The sequence below is a fragment of the Rhinopithecus roxellana genome, chromosome 13 (assembly GCF_007565055.1).
Source record: "Rhinopithecus roxellana isolate Shanxi Qingling chromosome 13, ASM756505v1, whole genome shotgun sequence".
NCBI classification, from domain to species: Eukaryota; Metazoa; Chordata; class Mammalia; order Primates; family Cercopithecidae; genus Rhinopithecus; species Rhinopithecus roxellana.
In genome coordinates this window covers 58,923,494-58,942,310 of record NC_044561.1, presented here as the reverse complement: position 1 = coordinate 58,942,310, position 18,817 = coordinate 58,923,494, and the positions used below count along the sequence as shown (strand labels likewise).

At 50.8% G+C, this 18,817-nt stretch overlaps 1 protein-coding gene across 7 annotated transcripts in view; it reads right to left on the bottom strand.

The window, feature by feature from the left end:
• MICAL3 (microtubule associated monooxygenase, calponin and LIM domain containing 3) overlaps positions 1–18,817 on the bottom strand; it is a 233,429-nt gene that overhangs the window by 71,873 nt on the left and 142,739 nt on the right. For 4 of the 7 annotated variants that reach the window (XM_030915881.1, XM_030915882.1, XM_030915884.1 and 1 more), the window contains exons 19-24: positions 18,540–18,596; positions 15,593–15,700; positions 13,046–13,153; positions 12,139–12,325; positions 6,336–6,424; positions 5,332–5,419 (exon numbers count right to left, since the gene is read on the bottom strand). In XM_030915881.1, coding sequence (XP_030771741.1) covers positions 5,332–5,419; positions 6,336–6,424; positions 12,139–12,325; positions 13,046–13,153; positions 15,593–15,700; positions 18,540–18,596 — 637 coding nt within the window. The remainder of the gene's footprint in view (positions 1–5,331; positions 5,420–6,335; positions 6,425–12,138; positions 12,326–13,045; positions 13,154–15,592; positions 15,701–18,539; positions 18,597–18,817) is intronic. The other 3 variants (XM_030915886.1, XM_030915887.1, XM_030915885.1) reach the window with 1 other exon arrangement.

Here is an 18,817-nt window from a genome sequence, read left to right as displayed (position 1 = left end):
TCCCTCCAGGCTGGAGAAGGGGCAAACAGAATCAGATATCCCAGCTCAGTGTCCAGGTTACACCAAAGACAGCATGAGAGAGAAATCAGCTTGGGAGGAAAGAGCAAGAACTTCCAACCTCACCAGGAGCAAGGCTGCTGTGCCTGCGGGCATGGCTGGCAGAGCCTCCAGGCAGAAGACAGACACGTCCCTGGCCCGAGCTCCCTGCCAGTTGGAGGCAGGAAGAAGGTGCCTAGCTCTATGTCCCTAGGGTTGACCAGGCTGTGTGTGGCATTTCCACCCCTCCATCTGCCCAGCCAGCGGGCCCTCCTGCTGGGGGACTGCACCCAAGGCCCATGGGCACAGGTGGCATCTGTCTTGCTTTTCTCCACTTGCAGCTGCTGCAAAGCAAAACTTCACACCACTCCAGCCCCTACACAGGAGTCCTTTGTTAATGGGAACCTATGTCAGGTATAAAAACCTATTTCCCCACTTTGCACCTCGCTGTCTTGCTGACCCCCGGAGTGGGAGTCCTGAGCCACAGCGGCCTCAAGCCCACTCCCAAGACCTGCCTGAGCTTCCCCCTTTCCCACCCTCTGGTCAAGAGAAAGGGAAGGAAAAGAAAAACTCAGAAACCCAAAGATTGTTTGGAATTTATTCTCTTAAATAAGAATGTAACATTTGTTAAAAAAAATAAATAAATAAAAGCACGACACCTTGGTTTCACAGTAAACGGCAAAAACAAAGTTACACAATTAAATAAAAACTCACAAAGAAACACACCAAGAACTCACAAGAGCACAGGTTAAAAACAAGGGTAAAAATAAAGGTTGAGAGAAGGTGGGCAGTAGACAGGCAGCAGCGGAGTGTTCCTTGGCACAGCTAATCCTCTCCTGTTGGGCTCTCGTACTGCCGCCGGGAAGCCGGCTGGCTGTCCACCCCTCCCGCATGCACCCCAAGCTGAATGCCTCGGGAGAAAAGTGAACCCCTTGGTGCCCTGCTCAGACCTTCAAGGCTATGGTGGAACCCCTTTTGGGACGGCCTAAGAATCTTCCAGTGTCCTGCAGAAAAGAGCTGAAGATGCACTAACCACCAAAAGACAGGAGTGAGCTCACACAGCTAACTCAGTGGAGCCAGCATGCAAGCCAGACAGAAGACACATGAGGCGGGTGGCCGGCTCTCCGTGGTGCCCTGGCAGCGGTAGCCCCCTGCTGTCCTAGTTTGCTCTTGGGGTCATTTCTTGGGGTGTGTGCTGCTCCTTTTCTGAGATACCCACCCACTCATTTCCCTACAGGCCTGCTGCCCTTAGGCTGCTGTGTGTCCTCAAAGCCCTGACCTGGGGTACAGCTCCCCAGTGTGAGGCTCCCGTGGTTCTCAGAACCAGAACAAGAAGCTTTAGAAACAGCTTCACAATTATTATTATTACTGTAATTTAGGGTGCAATAAATAAATACCTACCCATTTATGTGCAATTAGATCTATATACATATAAATGTGTACCTAAACATAAACACTCACACATCACTGTCAACTGTGGCTCTTGGGGTCAGGTGGGAGGTAAGCTGGATTGCAGAATTCCCTTGCTCTACTAAAAGGCTTTCCATAAATCCCTAGAAGGGAAGAGGACTTGGGAAGCAGTAAGACTTCCTAACTTCCTCTGTCAGGTGGGAACCCCAGGGCTGAATGAAATTCTACTGCCTGGCCGCCCTTCTCGCTGCTGTGGGAAAGGCCTGCGTGTCCTAACAGCCCATTCAGGATCTCAACTATGGAACCTCATGGTTATCAGGAAAGGAGTGTCTGGGGACACGGGTCAGGCAACTGCCACTTGTGACCTTCATTTTTTAACTCCAGATCATCTTTTTCATAAGATGAGAGGAAACTAACGTGTTTCTCCCCTTCCATCTCTGGCCGGCACTGCCAATGAACCCGGTGATGAGCACTCGGCGGAAAAAGCTCTTCTGTTCCCTTCTGGCTATGCCTTCAGCTGCCCTGCTTCATTTTTGGTTATCGACCACATCAGATAAAAAGAAGATTCCTCCGGACAAAAACGAATTCAAGAAACCTGCAACTAAACTTCTCATGTCCCAGGGGGAAATAATCCCATTTGGGGATTTCCTTTCTCTGCCTATTGTTGTTTAAACTTTTTCTAAAGTCATGGTGGATAGTATGAGGCCAGGGTAAGAAAATCTGTGCCAGGACCACTAATATGTAGTAGTAAGTATAAGCTTGGAAACAGAGCATTTATAGATTTAAGAACAAAAAAGAGAATTTCTATATTAAAAGCACATTACAAACAAAAATACTGTAAACAATGCCCCCAAACACTAAATTAGGCAGCAAGTACAGATTTGGTTACCAGAGAAAGACAACACTTTAAAGCCGACCTAGAGAGGGTTCTTTGAACTGTGGGTTTAATTGGGTACGGGTGTGTTGTTTTGTTTTTGTTTTGGCAATAGCAAGAATTTTGGGATAAAAAGAAAAAGAACATAAAGGAGAAGAGAGAAATGCCACAATATAAAGAGGAGGCACAGAGTAAAAGCACAGCTGGGTCAAACACTGCCCAGTCATAGCTTTACCAGCCCTGCCTCCTGGGGACGTAGGTCTAGGGAGGATGGTTGAGTTACACACAAGAGAATCAAGTGCCTTCATCATGGCCTCTTCTGGTCGAGCACACAGTGGAGGCGGCTACCATGGGTCTGCACTAATGACTAGTCTCTACCACATACATTCTGGGGCCCTGAAATACCTCAGCTTTCCCTTCTCTTTTTTCTTTTTTTAGATGGAGTCTAGCTCTGTCGTCAGGCTGGAGTGCAACTGCAACCTCTGCCTTCCTGGTTCAAGAGATTCTCCTGCCTCAGCCTCTTGAAAGCTGGGACTACAGGCGCATGTCATCCACCAGCTGATTTTTTGTATTTTTAGTAGAGACGGGATTTCACCATGTTGGCCAGGATGGTCTCAATCTCCTGACCTCGTGATCCACCCGCCTCAGCCTCCCAAAGTGCAGGGATTACAGGCGTGAGCCACCATGCCCGGCCACAACTGAGCTTTTCTGAAATTTTTCAAAAGGAAGTCTAGTTAAGTCATCAAAGCTTCAGTTTCATATTTAAAGAAGGAAATCTCTATCAAAGGACAAAAAGGTATCTATTTCATGCCAGCCATAAAATACCACCCATAATCTGTTCCTTTCCTAGTGAGGCTAGCAGTGGAGGGAGCTCACCGGGAGGCAAGGTGCCCTGGACTCTGAGCTGCCCGAGGGTGAGCCCCTCAGCCCCGAGCTCACTGACCTTTGCCACCTAAGCTGGGGGACAGTGCCTGTCATTAACTGTATGGGTCCACACTGTGATTCCTTTGGAATACCACATTGTGAACTCCCGTGCTATACCAAGTCACTTTCTGGCTCAGGATCGAGAGCCACGTGGACTGAGACGTCTTCAGGGCTCTGACTCTTTCTTGGAGGTTTTGTTCTTTAACCACACTGCCAGCTCTCACCCTGTATCCCCACTACGTAGAACATTCTTCTTCTCTATGGAACCCTTAATTCTTTAGAACTCCCAAAAACCTGAAACCCATTATACTTTCAATTAGACGGCAAGAATGGCAACCTGAACCAGGATGGGAAGGTCAGCAAACCTGGCTTCATTCAGGAATAATCTAAACTTCATTGTGTTTCATTCTTTTTAAAGAATGTTCTGTACTCCAAACCCAAATGGACAGTTTAATCTCTTTTGAGTTGTTCTACTGAGTAGTCGGGTTCCTCAGAAAATCCATCTCTGCTGAAACAGGGCCCAGACTAACAAGGTGGCGCTCTCCCCAAATGAATGTACCTTCTATAGCATAAAGCCGAAGTCTCTGTCTAGACCCCTTTGGTTATTTTTCTCTACCAGTGATTCTGCCCATGCTCTGAGAGTGTCAGCTGCAAAGGCCTGTTGGTACTTAAGACAGATTATAAAGATCTTCAAGACTGCAGAAGGTTTAAAAGTCATTAACGGTTGAAACATGGCTCTAAAATGTTGGTCCCACCTGCAGGGCACTTAAACAACTTGCTCAGATTATAACAAGGACACGTTCAGTAGCAGAAGCTGAGTTCACCTGGCTTGGCTGGGGTTTGCTGAGTCCTGGCCTCCAGTTCACTGCTCCCAGGGTGTGCCGCCTAGCCTCTGGGCACATTTTCCCTCTCCCAGAATGAGCACCACAAGGCCTACATGAACCAGCTCTTAGGGAAGGGAAAGGATGCATCTCTGGAACCTCTCAGTGAGGGTCAAATGGGTAATTCTGTTGTCCCACCACAGGAATTCTATGACCAACTCCTCCACGGTTCCTGGCATTGGCTGACCATCTTCAATTTTTACCAGTTTTGTACATAGCTGCTTGAGATATATGTGTTTTGAACAAGAGGAAAGTGTGACAGACAGAAACACAGCCCTGCTGGCCCCCTCTTGCCCCAGTGACCCTGGGCTGTGAACCACCTGGAGCTGCATGTGGGACATTCAGAACACCCAGCAGTTTGCGGAGCTGCGGACGCATCTCACAGACAAGTTTTACATGGAACTGAGAGAGGCCATTTTAAGGAAAAAACCTACATAATTCTTCCCAACAGGCCTTGTACCCACAAACCCGGCAAGTCCTGCCATGCTATGACAAGAATAAATGTGTTTTTAGAGGTAGAGATGGTTTTGTTCACCTCCCAACACAAGGAAATGGTCATGAAAGTGGGACAGGTTAGGGCTGGGACCTCATGAGAAGCCCAGTGGCCACGGGGTCAGGACAGGGCATGCCCCCTCACGGTGCAGGGCAGACAGGAGAGCAGCCACAGCTCATCCAGACACAGTGACACGGAACAGGACGCAGAATCTTAAGTGAAGGTGAACGCAAAGCCAGACCATGGGGCTTAATCAATGCAGCTCCAGGCCATCAGAGGAGTTTGGAAGCAAACTGCATGAGGGACCGAGTGGCCTTGGCCTCATCAGGAGTGATAATGGGAGCAGTGTCTGAGTGCCTGCAAGCTCCTGTCTACCCACACAGGACCAGGGCCGCCCTCATGTGTGATGCTGCTGGACGGGGCTGAGGGATCGCACTTCATGGCTCTGCCGCCCACCGGATGGCCCCCTCACTGGGCCACAGCCTGCCAGTGGAACTCCCCTCCGATTTGCACCAGCACCTCCGACAGGCCATAGAGAAAGGGGACTCCGAACGCAAGCAGCTGGCACATGAAAAAGGAGTCCAGAGGATTTTGGGCCACTTGATGCCCAAATGAAGAAATGTTGCTTTGGAGGTGCTGGCTCATGCCCTTGGCCTTGTCACAGAGGCCGAGGGAGTGACGCGCCACCCAGCCAAACAAGGAAGTGAGGCTACCTGGGGTTCTCTCAGTCGAGCCGGCCACGGTACTGGCCCGTCCATTGGCGTCTGTGGTGGGGCCATCCTGCAGGGGTCCTTTGGCCTCCTAGGAAAGTTCATGGAAAAACAAGAGTGGCTCTGACTGATGCACTCAAATCCTCAAAGCCCCAGAGGCACTGACAATCTGACAGGCTGGTTTTAAATTTTATTTATTTATTTTTAAGAGACAGGGCCTTGCTGTCACCCAGGCAGGAGTGCAGTGGCATCATCATAGCTCACTGCAGCCCCAACCTCCTGGGCTCAGGCAATCCTCCCACCTCAGCCTCCTGAGTCACCGGGAGTCAACGTCTAGATCCACCCAGGTGCACCTCTTCCTGCAAGTCCCTCTGTGGGCAACAGAAGCCCTCAAGGGGGACTGACAGGCAGGCGTGCTGACAAGGTGGCAGCCATGCTGAAGAGACTGCTGGGTTCACCTTGGCAAAGAGAGGTGGAGAAGCCACCCTCATTAAAAAGAGCATAAGAAAGGAGAAAGTTCTCAAATAACTCACAGAATGAGTGAAACGCCCCGTAGGCAGGGCGCCCTCTGGGTGTGGGGAGTGAAGGTGGGGTCACCAAGGAGCAGAGGGATCCTCCGGACAGAGTCTCCTCTCCCACTCTGCCCTTCTGGGGGAGGCTTTAATCATGTGGAACATGAGTGGGCACCACCCCAGTGGCAGAGTGTCCTCTCAGAAAGATGTGTGTTGACAAAGGCAGATGTCTACGCAGCTGAGACGGAGAGCTGCATCATCTCCTGGGTCCCACTCAGGCGGCAGGTGGGGCCTTCACCTTAGCGAGGCAACCTCAGATCATCCAAGAAAGATGCTTCCCTCCCCACCTGGGGTGCCACTGCGTCTCGGGCCCTCCCCACTCCCAGGAGAGGCAAGGCCGCAGGGGGGTCTTTGCAGGTTGGCCACCCCTGGCCCATAGCCACACTGCTGCAACACCCACTGCTTCTCCCCCACTTACAGGATGGTCACCATTACCTTTCCAGACAGGGGAGCCACCGCTGGTCTCTTCCTTTGTGCGTAGCCAGAGAGTCGATAGCAGTAGTGTGGCTTACAGTAGAATTTACCTGCGGACAGCAAGAGGCAGGGACAGAGGCGATGAGCCAGGCACCGATCCTGAACGAGCCTCCCTGGTCTCAGCCACTCCTTTCCATCTCCTCCAGCCTCAGGAGGCCATCAAGCCACCCAGCCTTCCCTGGGCCCAGCTTTCTGGTTTACTGGGAAGCCGGTTCCCCCCAGTAAACTTTGATTCTAGCCCTCCTCTCCCCTGGCCTGAACGGGGTCTTTTCCTTTGGGAATGTGAAGGCCATTGAGCCATCACCCAATCAGTGCCCAGAGCGAAGATGTGAGGCCTGTGTGGCAGGGCCAGCAAACAAAGTGGCAGTGTGTGAGGAACAAAGATGTGGTCACATGAAACGCTGGGAGTAGCATTGCTGGGGAAAGCAAGAATGAATACAAGTGCGGGGTGGAGGCTGCAGGGGTGGAGGCATGGAGGCTGCAGGGGTGCGGCATCGCTAGGCATCGGCTCTGACAGGCCCATCTCTGCTGCTCTCCCTCCTGCACCCTATCCGTCACCCCTCCCAGTCCCCTCAGAGGGTCAGGATCAGCAGGAAAGGACATTAGAAAACAAAAAATACTGCAATGGATTATAAGTAGGATGGAATAGAACAGAATAGAATAGAATAGAATAGCATAGCACATAATAGAATAGAATAGAATAGAACAGAACAGAACAGAAACGAAACGAAACGAAACCAGAGTGTACTGTGGCGTGATGAGAATAAAACATTACTTCTTGGAACTTGCAGCTATGTCTGGGTCTCAATGTAATGTGTATCCCCATGGGGAGTGTGGTCAGAAAAATGTGAACAACACTGGACTTGAATTTCCCCATGACTTTGGTAATGGAATTAACCCACAGAGTCATTTTTTTACTCTCACTTAAACAGCGAAGACTTTTGAATCTCAAGTGATAAACCCTACTATAAAAACTGCTGAAACAGAAGTAATCTCATTTCACTTTCCTCATTTGTAGAGACTGCTTCTTAGACAAATGAGCTTCCCTGATCTCAAAGCTACAAGAGGACCTAAATGTCAAAGAAAATAAGGGTAAGACGGCATTCTTCCCTTTCCTTTTCCCTGATGATCTATCTTTCTTCTTTTCCTTCAGAGAAACTGACTTGTTTCACCTGCACTCCCTACCCAATGCTGAATAAATCTATTAGGAAGACACAGATTTTAAATACTTTTCACAATGCCTAGTATACTTTCTCAGAATGATTCACTGGCTACCGGCACTTGGTCAGGATGCAGAGACTCTACAGTGGCGACCCCTGATCCTTACAGCCAAAAGCCCGCCAATCTTACCGCCTGTATCTCCACCAGGGGGGTGGAGCCATGGGTTGTCGCCTGGAGCTTGGCCACAACTTCCTTTTCTATCTGAATAAGCCACTCAGCTTTTGTACATGTTGGCTACCAATAATTAGGATAAGATAAGATGTACAAGTGCTTGGATCATGTGCTACTTGTTTTGGTCTGTTTTGTATCTCATTCTTTAAGAAATACCCTTCCCTCCTCCATGAGACTCTGACAGGGGCTGGCAACCACCTGGCCTGAGCTTCCACCACCAGTCACGTATGACCCAGGCCACTCAGCAACTCACTCCCTCCACCCCACCCAGGACAGGGTGCTCTGGGGACTGGCATGTGGCTAAAGGCAGGCAGGCTCGCTGGAGACGTTATGGGGATGCTGAGGGAGGTGAGGGAAGGGGCAGCCCTTCCCTGAGGACTGCTATCTGGCCGGAAGCTGTCAAGCTAAGGCTTCAATTGTAATCTGCACTGGGTTTCCATTACTTGTAACCAAGAGCATTGCTTCTTACAGTATCAGAAAACTAAAATGCTATCATGGCTTTCATTTCTTCCTTCTATTTTTTTCCTACATGAATTTGCTTGTTTTTGCAAAAGTGGAATCCCAGATCTTAAACTCTAACTCAATTGAACTTAACCGAATCCTCCTTGAACTCTGCTCTGGTATCCTCAACTAATAAAGAAAGAAGGTTTACATTTCAGAAACAAGACCTCCAAGCCTAATCAGAAAGTTCCAGCAAACTGTGTTCTCTAGGAAGGCAGTACAGGCGATGCGAGGAACGTGGGCGCTAAGTGTGATCTCAGTTCTAACACCGTCTCAACTGCTCAGCAGCCGTGTGAACTCATCTGTCTTTTGGAACATGTCTCCTCCCATGGAGATGAACACAGTACCCACTTCATAGGTGGAGATATTAAATGAGGTGGCACAAATCATGTGTGCGCATCTCCCCATATCCCTTCCCAAACTCAAGACGATGGCACTTTTTGCTTATTAAAAAAAAAAAAAGCACTAATTTTAATGTTAACATTTGCCAAGTGCCAGATACTACTTTAACTGCTTTCCATCTATCAACTCATTTAATCCTCAAACAAGCCGGTGAGGCAGGTGCCATTCGTATCCACCTCTTCCTCAGTAAGGCACAGAAGGCCGAGCGACCTGCCCAGCATGTCCCACAGTCAGTGAACCACAGAGGCGGATGTGGTTCAGGATGCTGGTGCCAGAGCCTGGACTAACACGACACTACCATGCCTGCCTCAGTGGGAAACCCAGCCTTGCTATATTTTTAAAAATTAGCTACGAATTGTGGGTGATTCAGTCAAGTGACTGATTCTCAACAGTCCAAATTAAGGATCCTGATAACTGAATACAGGAGTGACTGGAAAAGGGAAATGGAGAAAACAGATGGCCACAGGGCAAACCCAAGGTCAAGTGGGCCGTCCATTCTTTCATTCACCCAGGCCTGAGTGCCACTGTATGACAGCCTCCGATATGAACATCGAGACCCCCAGGCAGGCAGGCAGACTTGTTCTCCCAAGACGCATGGGTAAGATGACACAGTGCGAGCCCTGCATGGAGAACCACACGGGCGCACCGGTGCCTGGGCAGCTGCCCTCTTTCAAAAGAGCCAGACCCCTCTCTGAGGAGCGACACATGAAGATGTGGGCCACGTGCAGCTCACCCTGTGGAGACCAGGGGGTGTACTCCAGGAGAGGACACAGCAGAGCCACGTCCTGAGGAGCAGTGGCTTCATTACGCTTATGGGATGGAAAGACACTGGAGCAAAGAGTGCAGCACATTGCAGGCAGCTGACGGCAGACGCTGGGGTGGACACGCAATGCTCTCTCCACCTGGGACAAGGTTGTGGGCTCTGTCTGCATGGCAGTGGCTAGGACACTGGTGAGATCCAAGTCACACCTTTTAAAATCCCTCCAGTTGCTCTGTGGAAACAGACTGGCGTGTAACAGAGGCAGGCATGGAGACAGTCTCAGGCTCGTCACTGATGAGGGCCACCCTGCACACATCACCTGTGGAGGTAGTGTGTGTCTCTTCTCAAGATGACAGGGAAGGCCTGATACTAATTTAGAGCCCTTGTCTTAAAAGCTGGCAGCGATCACAAACAAGCTAGTGCTTTGCAAAAAAGAGCAGCTCTGTGTTTGAGCAGACGGCATCCTCGAGAAAGAGCTGAAGATAGAACAAATACCACCACAAGTAAAACACGGGGACATCTTCAAATATGATTCTTAATTTACTAGTATGGAGTTGGCAGCGGGCCTGGAGTCACAATCCCTGAATCTCTGCCCTGGAATGAATCTTAGGTGTCATTTGGTGCAAGTGAGCTATTACTAGTTGTGTCAATTTGGACAAACAACATATAAGTTCTCTGAACTCAGCTTCCTGACTTCTGATTACAATAATAAAAAGAGTTACCTAATGGGGTTGTTGCGAGGACAAAGGGCGTGATGAGCTGGGGCCCAGCACAAGGCCTCGGTTACTTCCTCATGCCACAACCTCCCCAGCTTATTCTTTGTTCTCTGAGCCTCTTCAGTTAGACTTCTGAGACACTCGGCAACTTGGATAAAAAACAGGCCAAAACTTCAGTGCCGCTAAAGTTCCTTACTGGCTGTACTCCATCTGTCCTCTGACAGATGAGGGGGAGGTCTGTGGAGGGGCTAAGCTGATGAAAATTTTAGCTGGGTTAAAATTTGGGGAGCTGGTTTAGAACGGCTGTCTTTTCTGCTCCAGTGTTAAGAATACTGCACTCAACCAGGCTGGCCTCATCCTGTCCCGGCCTCTCACTGCCACCCGAGCTCCTGCCAGGTGCGCACGTCTGCCCTCTACTCCGCCGCCATACCCTTCTCTCTCAAAGTCTAGCCAAGGGTCAGCGAGGTCATTCCAAGCCACTCTTGAACTTCACAGATTTCCTCCTCCCCGCGCGTCTACAAAGCCACAACCTAGGCTGTGCACAGAGCCATTTGCTGCACACACTCGTGTCGCCTGCTACTCCTCACGGGCCCCATCCCCACAGGACCGTGAGCTACTGGAGGCACACATTACACTTCCGCATCTTTCACAGAAGGCAGCAAAGATGCACACACACCCATGGGCAAAAGTACCCGTAGATCAATCAGCTGCGCCTTGCAGCATCTTCTTTCTGGGCAGACTCCACGGTGAGAGGCTAACTAGAACACCCTGAGCATCAGGGACAGCTGAGCGAGGTTGGGTGGCTCCCTGTGCCAGGCCCCATCCTTGACATCAAATGCGCTATCCAAAGAGCAGGTGTGTGGGAGAGGTGGAACAAAAGACTTGACAGCAAACAATCTGCCTGCCTTATCTAAACAGCATCCAATTCTTCCACTCTTCCCTGACTCGGGAGTGCTTTTTACCAACATAGTAGAAGGGCCAGGCACCATGCAGTGTGCTCAGTCTTTCTTGGCTCACCTCTCTAGGCTCCTTCCTTGCTCCTTCTGACAGAGGTGCCCGTTTGTTCAGCCTCGGGACAGCTGAAGTGACTAGGTCCTAATTGCATGGCATCCCTCTCCTGTATGACATCACTGTATAATCTCACAGCCATGCAATCTTCTATCAATGTCAGGGTGTTTATGCCACCTTATAAAGATCACTGCCTCTCCTATTAATCTAGGCCCCCTCATTACTCTGGAATCTATAAGACTGCCTCCCACGAAGTCCCTGCAGCATCCTATAGGAATGGGGATGGGGGTCATCAATGCAGGGGTCCTCAGATGGCAGCCAGCCTGCCTCTGCCCATGATGATGGCTCTATCATCTGTGTGCAGAATTCTCTACTGTTTACCTTGTCAAGGTCTTTTCATTGTAAAAACTGGCACTTGTTGCCAAAGACCAGGCCTTGGACACCACAGTAAATCAGATTCAGGCCCTGTGCAATGGTTCACAACCCACCAGAGAGAGATCAGACAGATGCCAGAGAGGCGTTAACACGGGCCGCCTTGCAGGTATCTCCAAGAGCAAATGTCTGAGAACCCAGGGGCCTGGGACCCAGTTCCAACTGGCTGTCATCATCAACCTGAGGCAAAATATATGACTTCTATGGATGTGCAAGTCCCCTTCTGTAAAGTAAAGACGAAAACCTCATCTTGTGTTCCTTTTACCTCAAGTTCGCAGCCTGAGGTCAGAATACAAGTAAGTGTCCCTGAAGTCAGGGAAATGACTTGGGTAAATGCATGCCATTCTCATCAGCCTGGTGACACTGGGAAATATTGATAGTAAGAGTCTTAGAGAAAGAGCGGTGGAGGGAGAGGGGCAAGAAAGGTTGGGAGAGGCATGATGGAAAAGATGCACATGGAAGAAGGCAGAAGGGGCCCAAAGGCGCCCAGCTCAGATGGAAACACTGTCCAAGCCCAGTTTCTCCGTGGGGCCCAAGGCGCAGGGCATCTCACCATCCTCGATGTCGTAGGCGTAGGCTGAGAGGCGCAGGGTGGTGGCGCAGTACTCGCACTTGAAGCAGCTCCGGTGGAAGAACTTGCCCTCGGCGCTCAGCCTCTCCATCACGTAGACCCGCTTCTGGCAGAAGTAGCACGTGTCGCTGCCTCCCAGGTTCTGCGGGAACTCCTTCTTCATGGAGCCCTGCAGGTGGTGGTCGGGAGGAAGGGGAGCACCTCAGGGAGTGCTGCACAGGCCCTCCTAGAGGCACAGCCTGGCGAGACAAAGCCAACCCTCACTAAGTGGTCTGCTTTGAGCCAGACTACTGACTGGCTACGGTCAACCGTGCTCTTGGCTCTGCCACAGAGTGATGGCACCACCACAGTCACTGCCTCCACACGCTGACAAGGAACACTGGGCACAACCGCGAAAGCCCGGGTCAGGCTGCCGCAGACGAGGGAGCCAGCATCACAGTGCCTCACACCAGACTTGAGTAATGCTATGATACAGCCTGGCGACGCTGGGGAATACTGATAAGAAAGAGTCTTAGAGAAACAGCGATGGAAGGAGAGGGGCAAGAAGGGTTGGGAGGGGCACGATGGAAAAGATGCACATGGAAAAAGGCAGGAAGGGGCCTGAGGGTCCCTAGCTCAAATGGACACGCTGGCAGAGTCCTGTTCTGAGGGTAGCTGTATCTGTATCTATTCAGTGCTGATGTAGTTCACATGAATATATGTGGGTCCCTGGACTCACACAACAACTACTGCAGTCTTAGAAATTTGGTTATCAAAATCCAGACAACCTCAAAAGCAATTACTGCATGGCATACACGGGCTACGCAAGTTATAAGCGACTCAAGCACACAGGTGTGTTTCCCACGGCTGTGCTGGGTCTAGCTAGACAGTGCCTGGAGACGTCTCTTACCAGTTCCTTCTTGTCTAGAAGGGCTTTGGGTTGTTCTTTCCTTTGAAGCTGATTGGCTATCTGCTCAGCCAATGAGCTCACTCCGCCCGTGTACATCTTTATATACTTCTATTGGTTGAAGGTTACAAAATGACCAGAATGAAGGAAAATGAGAAGGAAAAAAATACATAAATTAAGAAGACATGGGAAAAAAAAAAATCTCTGGAAAGTGCAATTTGAATACAAGGTGCAGCAGCAAACCATGCCAACACAGTGCTCACAGGCAGGGAAACCGGGTGGTAAGAAAAACATTGTGTCAGTGTTCACACAGGGGTACCAGCACAGACAGGACCGCTGCAGGGAAAGTGTCTTCCTCGGGAAGAACTGGGTCTCTCCCATCTCTGTGGAATGCACAATTCCAGGCAAGAGTGGTAGAAGGCAGGGCGAATGCGCACAGAGACGGGCAGGCAGGGCCTGGGTCCTGCGCAGCTAGGCTGCGTTCACAGAACTCGAGGGGCACCCCCACGCACGCAGCGGTGCCCAGGCTGACGCCACCTTTCACGGTCCAGGAGGCCATCTCCTCACTCAGAAGGAGCCATGCTCGCTCCTGCACAGGCCGCCTCCGTGTGGGTGGCGGACGTCGCCATCTCCTGCTTCCTGATGCTTGACCCCACAATGCCTGCCACAGGCAGCAAATGCTCCCAGGCTGTTTTGGAAGAAGCCTTCTCAGCCCATTCTCCCTGCTGATGGTATTGGGGGTCTCAGGGCAGCATGATGAGGCCCGTGTGGCCCATCCAGGTGCTGAGGCCAAAGCCTTCTAGACTGGGCTGGGCGTGTTGGCCACGAAGTGTGGCCATGCAGCCAAGCTGCTCCATCAGCCCAGGGAGGTGGGAATGTGTTCTAGGCCAGGAGGGATTACTTTAGAGGCTGAAGAAAAGTGAGAGAAAAAAACCCAACCAACTCAAGCCTCTTTCTGGCAACACTGAAGAAACCACAGAAGAAACTTTCAGGTCTCTATCGTGAGCTGCCCTGCTCACACCTAAGCTGGGTGCCCAGGCAGCCCTGCCTTGACCTGTCCCGAGAGGAAGTCCTCTAGAGACTCCCACAACCAGGTCACCCTTCCATGTGGAGATGGCCACGCCACCATGTGGGTGGCACTCCTCTCATGAACTTCATGGAGTAAGGGGGCTCCCTGCCCCCGGGGGGAACCTGACCCTAATTCTGACTCAGAAACTCACCACGAGCCATTATTCTGGGGATGCCAACAGCTCCCTTAGGGCATGGCCTGAACGGACAGACGCATAAGGCCTTGTGTGAGGAATAATCACAGAAGCACCGGGCAGGGGGAAGCAGGCGCTCGGGGGACTCACAGATGCACACATGAGGAAGCCGTTCTTGCAGCTCAGCTGAAGGCTCAGCTGAGCTGAAGAAACAATTATAGTTTTTAATTCAAAAATAAGATTCCCAAGGATTGGTGCCATTTGCCCATTAACTTCACAGATTATACCTATTAGTGGCCAAGACAAACATATGGCTCTTAGATCTAAACCTTCTTTAGGCACACTAAGGAAGCTTAGACAGACACCAGGAAGAGCTGAGCAGATAACTTAATAGCTGACACTGAGGGAGCAGAAAATGGCATTTGTCTCATTCTGCAGCAGACACACGGGAGGGGAGTGTGGGCCAGATGCCAAATATGAGGCCAGGACACCAAGCCAGCCCTGGACCCTCACTGCTCAGCCAGGACCCTTCTCTCCTGAACTAAACCATCAACCTCAGCAGTGACAGTCTGGGGCTGCCCACGCAAAGGCATCTGCCACATTCAGTTCTCAGAGAGTTGGCAACACTGATGAGCATCCCTGCAAGAGAGGTGAAGGCTCAAGTTCTACTTGTTTCTGGCATGAAAAGTAGTGGTTTCCTTCTCATTCCTCTTAAAAAGTAGCAGAAATGTAGCAATTGCAGGATCTATCCTGCTGCACACCACATGTGTACATATGCTACCATGCACGTATGCCGGGACGTCCGGCGTCAACCCAGGATGGGAAATACCAATAGGAGTGGCAAAGAGACCTTCCAGTCTCTCTAGAAACTCTACAACAGGACCAGCAGTACTTCAGGTGACAGCCGCGTTCATTCCTCAAATGATGACAACAGGCAGCCAGAATACTGCATGGTCACCCCTCCACTGAGGTGATTTAATTACACTGTGGTTCCTACTTTGTAACACATACTATTTTGGAAGACGTGAAGTTAAAAAAGCCAGGGGCCGAAAAACGTTTATTATTACTTGATATAGTTGAAATAGCGTCAAAGCCGGTTCACACTGACAGACCTGGATGTGTCAAATACAGTTGGACGAAAGCCAGCAGCCACTTTAGCTGAGGAGTGTGCCACAGCCCTCACACACCAGACCGACATACGCAGACAGCAACACATGCAGCCGGCTCCCTACAGGAGACAGGCCCAAGTGAGGAACACTGCAACCTCCTGGGGCACATGACACTCGCAAAAGTGAAGTGAGTGGAGGCTGCAGAGGGCAGAGTTTTAGTGAGTCCTAGGCCATGCTACCTGTCGGAGGGAGTCGGAGGAGGGAGAGGCGGGGCGGGCAGAGGAGCGGAGACTAAGAGAAAGCTCCCACTGGTCGACAAAAAATCGACGAGGAGGTTCAGGCTCTGGCTATAAAATACAAGATGGAGAAAAACAAAATTAAAGGAAATGTTAAGTCACACACTGACCTCTGAACATAAGATGATTGGCAGCTGTACAGCCTTTTACTCTAGACCTTTCTCTAAATACTATGTGTACTAAAAAAAAGTAGCTCCCAGAAGCATAAGTGGCCCATGCAAGGCTTCCGTTTTGCTTTGATCTGTCCTTCCCTCATGCTTGCAGCAGAGCACGCCCTGGAACGCAGTCCCGCAGCTGTGGGCCACCCAGCACAGCCTCGCCCTCCCTCTGTGTGGGTAAGGAGGGGAGGGAGCGGGGGTCTTGTTGACTCACATGCTCTGTGCTCTGCAGAGAGCAACCCCTGGCCTGAGCTGGGATTTCTCCTGGGCAAAAAGATTCTCCCACCACCCCATCACTCCATTGGCCTTAGAAGTAGCAGTCAGCAGAGACAGCAAATCTAGAGTGAAGCTTGCTCCTTCTATAGAAGGGCCAGAAATGCAGCATCTCTTCCTTCCACTAGTGCTCAGGGAGGCTCTGCTTGCCAAGGAGGCAGCTGAATCCCAAGCAAAGATGAGGAGAAAAGGCTTGAGCCCAAGACCTCTGCAGATTGCACATAGCACATATAACAAAACTGAGCAAGGGTCTTCCTTAGCCGTGGGCCCATGCAGCTAGGAACCCAGTCCCCAGAGAGTGAGGCAGTGACTGAAAGCTTTGGCAACCAGTAACTGCTGAGTTTCCCACCAGGTTCAGAATGAACTATTTACAGGTGGGAAGGACAGCATTAACTCATGGTACGAGGGAGCCGTCTGCTCCTCCAGCTCCAAGTCAGATCGGTCACACTCTCTACCTCAGTCACAACGTGCACTTCATAGCTCTGTGGAGTGGCAACATGGAGTGGCAGTTACCTGGTACTTCAACAGCCTCTGCTTCAGACTCTTCGCCAGCTCCCTGGCCCTGGGCTCAGCAACACAGGACCCAGAGGGAGCTGGGGAGGACGGCTGTAAGCACCACCCACCAGAAGGAAGCAAGAGGAAGACTCAGTAGCCTCCTGGGGGGCACAGCAGTCACAGCCAAGGGGAGGAGTGGGGGGCTGGGTAGAGGTGGGCAGAGAGCAGGTGAATACACATGCAGGGTTATGGAGGATGGCGGCAAAGTCCAAGAAAAGAACTTAAGTCCTCAAAAGTATCCAATCTGGAGCCCTGCACCGAGGAGTGCAGAAACCAGCTCAGAGGGAAAAAGAGAGAATCACCTCTGCAAACTATTGCCTCCTGAGCTCAAAACCCTACCTCTTCCCCTCTCTGCACAGCAGCCCTAAACTTCAAATTGTTTCTCACTGGCAATCTCTCCTATTCAACATGCTTCCCTCCCTTCTTCTTTTTTGAGACGGAGTCTCGCTCTGTCGCCCAGGCTGGAGTGCAGTGGTACCATCTCGGCTCACTGCAAGCTCCACCTCCTGGGTTGACGCCATTCTCCTGCCTCAGCCTCCCGAGTAGCTGGGACTACAGGCGCCTGCCACCATGCCCGGCTAATTTTTTTGTATTTTTATTAGAGATGGGGTTTCACCATGTTAGCCAGGATGGTCTTGATCTCCTGACTTCATGATCCGTCAACCTTGGCCTCCCAAAGTGCTGGGATTAGAGGCGTGAGCCACCGCGCCCGGCCTTCCCCTCCCTTCTTTTAGGCACTGTTTCATTAAACATTATCAGTCTCTCATTAAATATGCAATCCCCAAAATGGACGGCACTGCCTTGCTCAAAGAAAAGGGCTGTTTTCCTTTTTGAGGGGACACAGCCTGGGAAGAAGGGAGAAAGAGGCTGGGCACACAGTGCCGTGGGAGAGCAGCCCCAAAAAGGGTGAGCACAGTGGGGCGAGGCCATGGAAAGGGGATGGGGAAGACGCTCACCTCCAGCCCAGTCTCCTCTCCCCGACCCAGCACCAGGTTCAGGCAGCACACACACTGCCCGCTGCTAGCCTGGTGAGAGGGTGCAGGAAGATGGCACTATGATTAGCTCCTATCGGGTCCGAGTAACCTAATTTACTGCTTGGCCATAACTGCATTTCTCAGAGAGCAAAGGCAGAAGGGGAGTTAAAAACCAAAATGGCTTTTGTGAGATTAACAACTAGAGATGATTCTTCCCAGTAGCTACAGAGCTACAGCCACTCGGAGATCTTTACGGGTACGAACAACAAGAACAAAAGTTTCCTAAAGTAAGCCAGCTTCTTTAACTGGGCATCTCGGCTATCCCTCACATTATATGACAGCCAGCTGCAATCAGTAACTTCCCCCTTAGTTTTCAGAAAAGACTAAAGCTTTCCACGGGTACAGCCCCATTTTGCCATCACCTACCTTTCTCCCCCTCATTCTCACCCTACTGGAAAAATCCTCACGCTGGTAAGAGCTTTGGCTCTCTTAGGATTTCCACTTCAAGATCCGTGACTGTTGAATGCCACTTGAATACTGATCTAGACCCTTTCCCTAAGAAGTTGTATCTGATGGTCCAAGGCTACTATTCTACCACTGGCACATATTTTGGGGGTAGAAATAGCATGGTATTGGAAGGGGAACAGTGGGCAGAAATGGGAAGTCACTAAGGCCCTTTACCAGAACACACACACTTAGGGTCAGCATCCCATCTGAATGCCAGATGAGTGCCTGCTTTACAGCGAATGCTATCTGCACTGCTCAACACTGCTAGCAAAAATAATTCTGGCTCTTGGCTGGGTGACAAGAGTGTGCAAAAAGCAAGGGGAGGGGGCCGTCACCCACATCCCCTCCCGCTGCCCCACCACCACAGCGTGCCCCGTCTGTCTGGCTCTCAGCATCCCATGCCACGGGTTCATGCTCTTTTACCCTCTCACGGTGGGGGCTCTGCTTGCCACGGTTGTCAGCATCAAGATCCCTGTATGTCTGTTGGCAATAAAGTAGAAACTTAAGCTCCATGCATAATGTTCTGTTTGGACCTACTAAGCAACAGTGGGAAATTCAGGGGCAGAAATTCAGAGTTCAACACATATCCCCTTCCTCTACTAACCCCATTCCCAGGTAACCATAATCCCATCCGTATCAAATCCCACTACACAAGGCCAACCTTCTGCACAGCCATTCTGCCCCCGCCGGCCTCCAGTGAG